Consider the following 13,258-nt stretch of genomic DNA (forward strand, 5'->3'; position numbering starts at 1 on the left):
TTTTATACCTAAATGTTTTCTTTTTATTTTCATTGATAGAATCTTAAGAAGATTCAAGAAATGGAAAAGAGTGATGAATCTAACACAGACCTGGAAGACCTGAAAAATGCTGACTGGGTAAGGTAGTTGGATATGCACTGTTCTGCTTAGTGTTGAAGACAGAGTGTGATGATTTCTAAAATGCTTGTTACTAAGGACTGTAATACGAATTGATATATGAATTTGAATGTGCTTAGTCTTACATTTGAGGAAATATCTTCCCCATTTTACAAAACTAACTGATTTTATTAGAACTACTCCAATGTCCCTTCTGATAAAATTGATGTTTTAAAATACTGACCTTCCTGATTATATTAATGCCTTAGCATACTCTTGTAAGTCAGAGTTTAAGCTCTGTTTCAGGATAAGGTGTGAAACTACAGTGTAGTGCATTCATTTATCCGATGAATAGTTACTGTATTAGGGTTCTGAGATGCAGAATTATTCATTCCTGTATTATTACAGGATCTCTGCCTGCATAAAACAGAAGACAGATTTCTAGCACAGATGATTACAATGTATTTATGCAATACACTTTGAGTAGCCACTTTTTCTGGCATGGTACTAGACCCTAGTAAAACCAAGAGTCCCTGCCCTCATATATGACTTAGAGTTGGGTAGGCATGACAGCCTTGGGGCTGAGTCATTGTCATGAAATTAGACTGAGGTATGTTCAGGCATCAGTGGGAAGGCACATTTTAGGATTCTGAATTTTCAGGTTAAGGATATTGGTTAAAAAATGATACCATTAAATGAGGGACTAGGAATATTTGGGGGATATGAACAAATTGCTTTTGACCATATTAGACTTTGTTTGCCATATTCTTTTTTAACAGCTTTATTAAAGTATAATCAGCATGCAATAAGTTACACATATTTAAAAGGCATAATTTGATAAGTTTTGACATATACACACATACATACATACCCATGAAACCATCATCATAATCAAAATATTGAGCCCATCCATTAATCCCCATAGTTTCCTCATGCCCCTTTGTAATCCTGCTTCCTTTCTCCTCATGATCTGGGAGGAACTCATGGGAAAGCAATCCATGATCTGCTTTCTCTCACTATAGATTAGTTTGCATTTTCTAAAATTTTGCAAAAATGTAATCATATAGTATGTACTGTTTTTTGCTTGGCTTCTTCCATTCAGCATAATTCTTTTGAGATTTCATCCATGTTGTTGCCTCTATCAATAGTTTGTTGTTGTTTTTTCATTTTTTTAATGTTTATTTATTTTTGAGAGAGAGACAGACCATGAGTGAGGGAGGGGTAGAGAGAGAGGGAGACACAGAATCTGAAGCAGGCTTTAGGCTCCGTGCTGTCAGCACAGAGCCCGATGCGGGGCTCGAACTCACGAACCACGAGATCATGACTTGAGCCTAAGTCGGACGCTTAACCGACTGAGCCACCCAGGTGCCCCGATAGTTTGTTGTTTTTATTACTAGTAGTATTCCAATCCATTGTATGGATCCACATGTATTGATGTATGGATATAAATATTCATAATTTATTGATAACGTCACTGAGATATTTGGAATGATATTAATCTAGAACATTTAAGATTAAGGTTAAAAAATAAGTAGCCTGTAATGTCTTGTAAATGGATATTATCATTTTAGAATAGTATTGTTTATTAAGTTTCCTTTGTGTAGAATACTCTAATAGCCTTATTTCAGGTGTATTTTATCTTGGCTAATAAATTTTAAAATTTGTTTTCTTAGACGTGGAAGCCAGATAAATAACTCCAGGTGGTCAGAATTTAGCAAACAGCTAGTTTAAACTTGAACTAAAAACTTAACTTATTGCCGTAGGGCAGCCTCATTTAAAAACTGGTAGGATCACTGACGAGAGATGCGCTAACTCTAAAGGGAGTTCCATTTGCCTAGATCACCAGCTGCTCTCTTATAAGACCATTAAAATGAATTATTTAGAAAGATTAGAATGAAATGAAAGAATGAAGGAGAATTAGAGTATCTTTGATGGTAGCATCTCAGGATCTCTCTGATGGAATATGTAAATGACTGAATCTCTGGGAGTACATACAGTGACAGTCGTACATTATTTTACTGTGACTTTTATCTCTTAATTAAATTAAATTTCTGAAAATGTTTGCCAAACAATAATATATAAAGAACTGGCTATATAAAAAGTCTGTTTGAATCCTTTCATAAATTATAGCAAAATCTTCTAATATGAGTAATCATCCCCTAATTTATCTAAATACTCAAAATTTCACATATGTCAAGTTTTCTTAAAGCCCTGGGCAGTCAAGAGAAGAGATAGCATTTTAAAAGATGAGATGATATTTGAACTGGATCTTAAAGGAATGCGTATAAGAAAAACAGAGAAATTGGGACAAGAACATTCTCAAAAGAGATATCTGAATATTTTAGGGATATTGTATTGGATCTGTTTAAAATAGGAATATTTTAGAAGGTGTTCTAATGGATATACCACAATATTAAGTACCTCAAATCTTATTTGGAATAAGAAATGGTATACATTTTTAAAAAAATCATAAATTCCATTTTTGAGAAATTTAATCAGTTATTTTGTACAGATAATTCTTATGAAATATATCACATGGTTTTTAGTAAATATGTTTAAGTAATAAATATGAACTACTTATTAATTTTAACAAACCACAGTGTTTCAGTTAAATATCATATTGATTTACTTTTCACTGAAGTAGAGACTATGACACCTTAGCTTATAGGTAGGAAAATAAAAGGATTAACTTATAATAATAATATACATATTTAGTATGTCTTATATTATTGTAAGTACTTCATTTATATCTCATTTTCTTGAAGGGCTAGCAAATCAATTTACCATTATTTGTTTACCATTATTTGTTGATAAGAAGGCCAATATTATGTAATTTGTGCAAAGATAGTAATAACATAAAAATTATGGCCATTTTCCACATAATATATGACCATCTCAGCAAGTTATGAAGTACCATTATCTTTTATTGGTGAGGAAGCCAGGGGTCAGAGAGGTGAAACAACTTGCTGGATGTCAGATAGCTAATAGGTGATTGTATCATTTAGCTGTGGTCACAGTAATGCCACCTAACCAGCCACTACAGAATCACAGTTGCATAAAGTAGTACATTTATTTAGCTCATGAGCGTACAGATCAGTTATGTGTGTCTCATTCTTCTCCTGGACAATCATGCTAGTCCAGGCATAATGTTCTCATGGCAATAGAAGCACAAACCCATTATGCATTTGCTTTTGCAGACTTTGGTTACATCACATCCACTACTATTCCTTCCAGTGGCCAAGCAAATCATAAAGCCAAAACCAATGTTAGAGTGTGGGAAATATACTCTTCAGTGAGCAAAATCACGTAACAGAGTGTAGACACAGGAGGCGTGAAGAACTGAGGCCATTAATACAGCCTTTCACAGTGAATGAGTTAGGGTTTATACCCAGGTGCCTCAGAACTTAGAGCTCATGATTCTCTACTGGCTTTTTAAGTACTTAGTATTATAAAATCTAGTTGTAAAAATCAGTTTTGTTTGGTCTACTCAATGTTTTGCAAGCCAAGCTCTTCATTTTTTCTGTATGACTGTAGCTACTTAGAGGGAACTAGTAAATTTATTCATGGACATCTCTCTACCCTTGATTCTTTTAGGCTCGATTCTGGGTACAGGTGATGAGGGATTTGCGGAATGGAGTAAAACTTAAGAAGGTCCAAGAGCGGCAGTACAACCCTTTGCCCATTGAATATCAGCTCACCCCGTATGAGATGCTAATGGATGACATTCGATCTAAAAGATACACTTTGCGAAAAGTAATGGTAAGTAACAAAGAAAACCATTAAAAAACTCAAATGGTTATTCTTTAGTAATCTTATTTGTTGAAAATGTTCTCAGTGGTTTTTTTTTTTAATTTTTTTTTTTTTAACGTTTATTTATTTTTGATACGGAGACAGAGTGCAAGCGGGGGAAGGGCAGAGAGAGAGGGAGACAGAATCTGAAGCAGGCTTCAGGCTCCGAGCTGGCAGCACAGAGCCTGATGCAGGGCTCAAACTCATGAACCGTGAGATCATGACCTGAGCTGAAGTCGGACGCTTAATTGTCTGAGCCACCCAGGCGCCCCTGTTCTCAGTATTTTAAAAATCATTTCTTCCCATAGAAGTAATACATAATTATTACAGAAAATTTGAAAAATACAGTAAGCTCAAAGAATAAAAGTTGCAAATGTGTGATTTCACAGCCCCAAGAGGTGTTTTGCAACATGCTTGTATTATAACCTTCTTTTTTCTATCCATTTTATTTAGACAAAATGGATTAATATTGAATACTTTGTTTTGTAACCAGTTATTTTCACTTAACATACATAGTATGAACATTTTTCCATGTCATTATGTGTTCAACATCATCACATCTAAATGACTACCTCCCTTCTAGCTTTATGGCTATATCAGAGTTTAAGTCGATCAACTTGTATTAAGTTGTGGCAGCCTATGTTGTGTATCCTTGCATATATAAATGCTTTTGAATAGCAATAGTGAAATCTTTGAGTTACGTTCTTAGAATTGGAATCCTGACAGTACTACCTCTGAAATATGTCCTGAATATGACTGCCACTGTCTCTCAATCACACATTACAGTGACCTCTAAGTAGCCTTCCTATTTTCACTCTTGCCCCTCTTAGTCAATTTTTCCCAAAAACAGCCAGAGTAAGCCCCTTCAGGTAAAAATATGATGATACCATTTTCCTGCTCAGAACTTTCCATGGTTCTCCATCACACTTGGAACAAACTCCACATCCTTACCTTGGCCTGCAAAGCTCTACAGAGTCTGGTACAGCTTACCTTTCAGACATCACCTCCTACCACCTTTCCTGGTTGATTTCTCCTCCTTAGCCATGCTGGTCTCTGCTGTCAGGTGCTCCTGCAGCAGAACCTTTGCTGCCCCTTTTCCTGGCACTCTCTTTTCCCACACATCTATGTAGCTTTCCTTAGCACATTTTAGGTCTCTGCTCAAATGTCCCCTGATTAGAGAAGTGTTTGCCCCCCTACCCACATGTGTCAGTAGCTCACAGTGTCATGTATTTTCAGATTCGCTATTTCTCTTACCACAGGAACTTAGTTCTTTTGCTGTTATATCCCCTAACTGGAGCATGTGCCTGACACACAGCCAGGTGCTAAATACTGTGCCCAACAAAGAGTTGTGGAATGAATTAATGAATTGTAGATAGGAGATGAATTAATGAATTATATCCCCATTTTTTAGAAAATTTAATCAGAGTTATTTTATGTGGAAGATTCTTACGAAGCACATCACTTAGTTTTAAAATAGATTTAAGTAAGGGCACCTGGCTGGCTCAGTCGGAAGAGCATGCAACTTTTTTTTTTAATTTATTTATTACTTATTTTGAGAATGAGGGGGAGGGCAAAGAGAGGAAAGAGAGAATCCCAAACAAGTTCTGCACTGCCATTGTGGAGCCCAATGCGGAGCTTGAACCCACGAACCCATGAGATCATGACCTGAGCCAAAGTCAACACTCAGACGCTCAGCTGCGTGAGCCAACCAGGCGCCCCCAAGAGCATGCGACTCTTGATCTCTGGGTTCAAGCCCCACATTGGGTGTAGAGATTACATAGATAGATAGATAGATAGATAGATAGATAGATGATAGATAAATAGATAAACTCTAAAAAAAACATTTAGGTAGCTGTTTGAGCTCTTTGTTAATTTTAATAAGCTGCAGTATTGCAGCTATATTATGTTGATTTACTTCTTAGTAAATCTGATCTCTTTTAGGAATGAGGCAACTGAAGTTTAAAGATGCTCTTCAGACAACTAGTTATAAGGCAAAGCCTATCTTCATCCCCATTCTGTCAGAACCTGTGCTGTGTGCTACACACTTGTGTGGCCAAATTGCCCTTTAGTTATATCATAATGATTACTATTTACAACACAGCAGTTTTGCCCATTTCTTCATATCCTTGACTAAAGTGGGTATCATTTGGGGTTGACAAATTTGACTGGGAGAAAACACTTTTATTTTTAAAATCTATATTTCTCTGAGGGTGCCTGTGTGGCTCAGTCCTTTAAGCATCCGACTTCAGCTCAAGTCATGATTTCATGGTTCGTGAGCTCGAAGCCAATGTCGGGCTTTGTGCTCAGAGCCTGGAGCCTGCTACGGATTCTGTTTATCTGTCTCTCTCTGCCCCTCCCTCGCTTGTACTCTGTCTTTCTCACAAAAATAAATGAACATAAAAAAATTTTTTTAAATCTATATTTCTTTGGTTACAAGTACATTTAAACATTTTAAAATATATACCAGTTGTATATTTCTTAATTTTATTTTAATTTAACAATTATTTACTAGGCACTTCTCATGCTCCAGGCACTATTCTAGACTCTGGAAAAAGGATGTAATATAGTCCTTGTTCTCAGGAAGTTTAAAGTATGGTGGGAGCCACAGGTAATTAGGCAATACAATACAGTGTGATAAGCTCAATGTAAGAGGCTATATGCCAAAAAAAAAATGTACAAAGACCAAGAAGTGATAGGATTTGACATAAGAAAACTACAAAAATTCTCCATAATTGGAGTATAGAATGGAATGTATAATCGTGAGGGCTAAAGTTGGCAAGGAGGGTGGGGAACAGCTGACATACTGGAGTTCTCAGGGACAGGGCAGAGGGTAAGAGGAGAGATCAGCTTTGGGACAGATCCCAGGGAGCCTCAGCATGTAAGAGATTAGAACAGAGGAAGGTGGTAAACAGATTGAAAAGGTGTAGCTAGAGAAGAAACATAGGAAAAATGGGGTCACAGCTGCAAAAGGGAGGTAGCATTTTAGGAGGCAGAATGCTGCTGGCAGGTCAGATCATTTAAGCATTGAGAAATATTTAACAAATTTAGCAACATGGACATGATTTGTAACCTTTATTAAGTAAAGAAATAGAAAGAAACCAGATTGTAGGTTGGAAATGAGGAAGCAGAAACAGTCTGAGTGTGCCTTTTTAAAGAAGTTTTTAAAAAGAGATCTAAGGGTAGCTAGCATCTGGAAGGCACATTGGGGCTAAAGAAAGTTTTGTTTGGTAATAATGCTTGGGAAAGGCTGTAGGTTGTAGGGAAGGGGAAAGTAGAGCATTAGAAGGGGTGGAGTTTGTCGGGTTGCAGGGTCTGAAAGAAGGTGGGGAGAGTCAGAGGAGGAGTCTGCTTTGTTTCCTTCCTTGTGTGTGGGACCTCCCATCTCCCCATCCCCAACCCTGTCTTGGGGACAACCACTGCACTCTCTTCTTTGCCTTCTGTCATGCCCTAAACACAAACATTCCTCAAGATTTGGCTCCTATAGAGTTTTTTCATGGTCCACATTTTCTCCCTTAAAACTTAAAATTTTCGTTATCACCTATACTTCAGTATCTGTGTGACTGCAGTTCTCAACTGTCTTAAATAGCCTCTGCTGCCTTGAGTACTTTATATATTTTACACTTTCTCGGGCACCTCTTCCAGGATTTCTTAAACCAAGTATATCCAAGACTGGTCTCAATATTCTGTGTCCCCACATTTGCCCTTCTTTTCGTGTTCATGTAAGATCATCATTCTTCAGCTCACCTGGGCTAACATCTTTTACTATCAGTTTGAGATCTTTTCTTTGTTGCTGTCTTTTAAAAAGACTTTTACGTACAGAGAAAGACAGATACCATATGTTTTCACTCTTATGTGGATCCTGAGAAACTTAACAGAAGACCATGGGGGAGGGGAAGGAAGAAAAAGTTAGAGAGGGAGGGAGCCAAACCATAAGAGACTTTTAAAAACTGAGAATAAACTGAGGGTTGATGGGGAGTGGGAGAGAGGGGAGGGTGGGTGATGGGCATTGAGGAGGGCACCTGTTGGGATGAGCACTGGGTGTTGTATGGAAACCAATGTGACAGTAAATTTCATATTAGAAAATAATAATAAAATGACTTTTAGTCAGTCAAATGCTTTACAATAACAAATTATTTACTTCACATTTTTTAGGAAAATAGACTTTTCCTGAATATAAAAGTAATTATCACAATTTTTAAAACTTCATCAGTGCAAATACAAAAAAATTATAAACTGGAAATCTCTGCAGTCGTAAAATGCAGAGATGACCACTGTTAATACCTTTTTCTATAAATTTACACACTTTTTTCTCTCCTTACATCCAGTTAATTGTTAGAATTCTTAATTGTAAGAATTAGAATTCTTAATTCTTTCTATAGTATCTTTTGCATCACCTTCCTGCCTCTGTTCCAGTCCCCTCCGACCCTCCAGTACTTGATACTGCTACTGGATTAACCTTTCTAAGGCCTAGCTTTGGTAGTATTATTCCATTTCTTGTCAACTTTTTGTGTCCTTCCACTGTCACGTCATAACCCTAAACTCCACGTGCGTGTGTGTGTGTGTGTCTGTGAAATTTTGTCACATTTGTAGATTTATGTAACTACCATCACCAGATACAGAACTGTTCCAACACCACAGGACTCCTGTGTGGAGTCCTTAAGTTTGTTGCTTCAGTTACGTTATATAAATGGAACAGTACAGACTATAACCTTTTGAGATTGGCGTTTTTTACTCAGCACTCATTCCTTGAGATCTGTCCCAGTTGTCATGCCTATCAATCATTCACTCTTTTTTATTGCCGAGTGGTATCCCATCATATGAACATAACATAGTTTGCTTAACCATTCACCTATTAAAAGGTATATGGGTTGTGTCCGATTTGGAGATATTAAGAATAAAGCTGCTATCATCAATTGTGTACAGGTTTTTATATAGGCACAAGTTTCCATTTTTCTGGGATAAATGTCCATGGTGTAACTGTTTGGGTCATATTGTAAGGGCATATTTAGTTCTATGAAAAATAGTCAAACAGTTTTCCAGAATGGGTGTATTTCCATACATTTTACAAAGATTTAATTTTATTTAAAATTTAATTAATTAAAGTTTTATTTAGGGTTTTATGCCATGTACTGGTGATTTAAAGATGAATGTATGGTTCCATTCTCACAGTATGGTTAGAGACACCAATATACAATAAGTGAAAGGTTGAGGGTAAGATTTTAGAAGAGACAGCCAGCTCTTTCTGAACATGTTAAGGGAGGCTCCAAGGAAAGGTTATTCTGGGCTTGGAATTGGAAGAATGAATAATATTTGACCAAATAGACATTGATGTTACCCTAACGGGACAGCTGAGTTTTCAAAAGGTCGTGGAATCACACAAGTAGACATGATAGGACACTGGAAAATATGTTCGGGTCCAGGTGATGAGCAAAAAGCAGCTGTGTTGTTCCTGAAGAGAAGCCTGGGTTCTTCGCTAATGCTGTAAAACTGAGAAAGGTACATCTGCCCATCTCTGGCAATGTTGTGCACATTCTCCTTGAAGGGTTATGTGTGACTGCTGGGTGTGCTCCTTCCATAGCCAGCTGCACCTGCAGGAGTCTGACTCATCACAGCCGAGCACTTGCACTGCTGTGAAAACACAGCAGAACTTATAGCTTAGCAGACAAATCAAATGCCATAAAATACACTGCAGAAAGCATCTCAGGGACATCACTGCCTCATGAAGATAGAGTTCCAATTTATGGGCAGCAACAAGGAGCATTCTGTGAGATGAAATGGTTGGAACAGGTACGGTAGGCTTTAGAAGGATAAGAGGCCATCAGTAAGTGTGTATGCATCAATCAGGTCTTCAGTATTTAACAGATTATAATTAAACCCAGTTGCAATACACCATGCTTTCGCATACATTTTCCACAAAACACATTTGTCTTTTTTCTATGTACATGGTCATTGTAGAAAAAATTTTTAGGAGACATAAATAAAAGCAAAAATTTCCTGAAAATCTTCCATCTGTACCATTCAGCATCTTGAAGAACCTCTCCTTCCAAACTCTTCTATATTCATGGATGGATGATTATTTATACAAAGAGAATCATGTACTGTTTTTTAGCCCTTTTCAGTCTGTAATTCCTATGAGGAATGAATGTCCGATAGTCTCTCTTTTTTAAATGACTTCACAGTATTTTCTAGTATATGTGCACTGTGAATTATTTACCCAAGCCTCTATTAATAGACATTTAGATTGTTTCCAGTTTTCGTTGTTTTAATTAGTACTATGATGAATATCCTCAAACATCTCATCTAATTATCTCCTTGGTTTAAATTTCTGTTGGTGAGATGGATAGATCAAGGATTGTGCACATTTAAAATTTTAATACATTTTGCCAAACTTATACCAGTTTACACTTTTACAAACAATGCAAGATAATTTTTGTTGCTAATATTGGGCAATGCTGTCTTTTTCAAAAATTTCTACTTATTTGAACTATATCCTCTCTGAGTGGGAGTACTCAACATTAATCTCAGGTGATTTTCAAAATCTCTTATCCTGAAGGAATTATTTAGAAATTCATATTATTGATTAAAATAAGTAAATGTTGATACTGCTTAATAAATTATTAACATTTCTATTTGATCTATAACTAATGTCTTACCAGTCACCCACTATATAACTAAATCTATTTTTATCAGAGAAAATAATTGTGCTAAATAGTAGTTAAACTTGTCTGATACTAAGAATTACATAGGATAGATTTCTCTTGTAGGTGTTGATTTCACAGGTTTCAGCTGGGTTATAATATGTTTTAAGACATATAACATTGGGTAAGGCTCAAGATCATGTATTTGGGAAATAATGGGATGTAGTAGACATAACTGTGCATCCAGGTTTGGAAGGTATTATTCTTTTGTGGTAAATGAAAGGCTTTTAAAGAGTCTGGTTGTTTGTTTTTGTTTTTGTTTTTTTTTCTCCTCTCTTTCACTCACTCATTCATTCATTTAAGGTATTTAAAGTGGATATATAGCTCAGTGGCATTTAGTACATCCACAGTTTTGTGCATCCTCCACCTCTGTCTTGTTCGAAAATAATTTCATCACCTCAGAGGAAACCCTGTACCCATGAAGCAGTCACTCCTAATCTCCCCTGCCCTGATTCTGGATATTTCATGTATTCTGGATATTTCTGGATATTTCATATAAATGGAATCAAATAATATGTGACCTTTTGTGTCTGGCTTCTTTCATTTAGAATAATGCTTTCTAGGTTCATCCACATTGTAGCATGTAAGAGTACTTTATTCTTTTTTATGGTAGAATAACATTCCATTGTGTGCATATACCATATTTTGTTTATCCATTCATCATGTGATGGACATTTGGGTTCTTTCCACCTTTTCACTATTGTGAATAGTGCTGCTGTGATCAGTCATGTACAAGTTTTGTTTGAATACTTGTTTTCAGTCCTTTTGGGTAAATGCCTAAGAGTGAAATGGCTGGATCATGATAATTCTAAGTTTAACTTACTGTGGAACCACCAAACTGCTTTCTGTACCACTTGCATCATTTTATGTTCCCACCAGCAGTGTATGAGAGTTTCAGTTTCTCCACATTCTTGCCAACATTTGTTACTGTCCATTTTTGTTTTTAATTATGCCTACCATAGTAAGTATGAGGTGAAATCTCACTGTGATTTTGATTTGCATTTCCCTAATGACTAATGATGTTTTATGTTTTCGTGTGCTTGTGGGCCTTTTGTATATCTTCTTTGAAGAAAAGTCAATGCAGATCCTGTGCCTAATTTTTAATTGTGTTGTTTGTATTTTTATTGTTGAATGATAAAAATTCTTTATATACTCTGGATACTAGACTCTTGACAGACATGATTTGCAAATATTTTCTCCCATTCTGTAGATTGTCTTTTTACTCTCTTAATAGTGTATTTTGAAGCAGAAAAGGTTTTAATTTTGCCAAAATTCAATTTATCTATTCTTTCTCTCCTATTGCTCAGGCTTTTGGTGTCATTTCTAAAAATATATTGTCAAATCTAAGGGTATAAAGATTTACCCCTGTTTTCTTCTAAGACTTTTATACTTTTAGCTCTTATATGTAGGTCTTCAATCTATTTTAAGTTAATTTTTTGCATATAGTGTGAAGTAAAGGTCAGACATCATTCTTTTGCATTTTGATACGCATTTGTCTTAGCATCATTTGTTGAGACTTTTCTTACCTCCATTTAATGGTCTTGGGACTTTTGTCATAAATCAGTTGAATGTATGAGTTTATTTCTGAACTCTGAATTCTGTTTCATTGATATATTATGACTGTCCTATGTTTATCCCACACTGTGGGATGATTACAATACATATAGTTAATTATTATAGCTCTGTGATAAGCTTGGAAATCTGAAAGTGAGTCCTTCAACTTTGTTTTTCTTTTTCAAGATTGTTTTGGTAATTCAGAATTCTTTGAGATTCCATGTGAATTTTAAAATAGGCTTTTCTATTTCTGCAAAAAAATACATTGAGAATTTGATAAGAGATTATATCGAATCTCTAGATCACTTTTGGTTATATTGTCATCTTAACAATATTAAGTCTTCCAGTCCATAAACATGGAATGTCTTTCCATTTATTTAGGTCTTCTTTTATTTCTTTCAGCAGTGTTTGATGGTTTTCAGGATATAAGCCTTACACCTCATTGGTTAAATTTGTTCCTAAATATTTTATTATTTTCAATGTCATTGTGAATGGGATTGTTCTCTTAATTTTTTCTGGATCATTCATTGCTAATGTATATGCATTATACATACATATACATATTATATGTACATACACAACTGATTTTTATATGTTTCTCTTATATTCTGCAATTTTGCCAAGTTTATTAACACTGATAATTTTTAGATGGATTTTTTAGGATATTTTATTTTATATACATGATCATGTAATCTGTGAAGAGAGATACTTTCACTCGTTCCTTACCCCTCTGGATGCCTTTTAATTATCCTGGCTAGAAACATCAGTGTTGAATGGAATTAGCAAAAGCAGGCATCCATATCTTCTTTCTGATGTTAAGGGGAAGGTATTCAGTTTTTCGTCATTGAGTATAATATTAGCTATGGATTTTCACAAATGACTTAAAAAAATTTTTTTAAATGTTTACTTAAAAATTTTTTTTTTAATGTTATGAGAGACAGAGACAGATCATGAGTGGGGGAGGGGCAGAGAGAGAGAGACGGGGAGACACAGAATCTGAAACAGGCTACAGGCTTTGAGCTATCACCACATAGCCTGATACAGGGCTCGAAATCTGGAACAGCAAGATCGTAACCTGAGCTGAAGTCAGACACTCAGCCACCTGAGCCACCCAGGCTCCC

General features: G+C 35.8%; 1 protein-coding gene across 7 annotated transcripts in view; it reads left to right on the forward strand.

The window, feature by feature from the left end:
* Window positions 1-13,258, forward strand: part of SPIRE1 (spire type actin nucleation factor 1) — a 198,820-nt gene that overhangs the window by 124,691 nt on the left and 60,871 nt on the right. For all 7 annotated transcript variants that reach the window (XM_042909576.1, XM_042909577.1, XM_042909578.1 and 4 more), the window contains 2 exons: window positions 40-117; window positions 3,691-3,855. In XM_042909576.1, coding sequence (XP_042765510.1) covers window positions 40-117; window positions 3,691-3,855 — 243 coding nt within the window. The remainder of the gene's footprint in view (window positions 1-39; window positions 118-3,690; window positions 3,856-13,258) is intronic.

Source organism: Panthera leo, chromosome D3, assembly GCF_018350215.1.
Source record: "Panthera leo isolate Ple1 chromosome D3, P.leo_Ple1_pat1.1, whole genome shotgun sequence".
Taxonomy (NCBI): Eukaryota; Metazoa; Chordata; class Mammalia; order Carnivora; family Felidae; genus Panthera; species Panthera leo.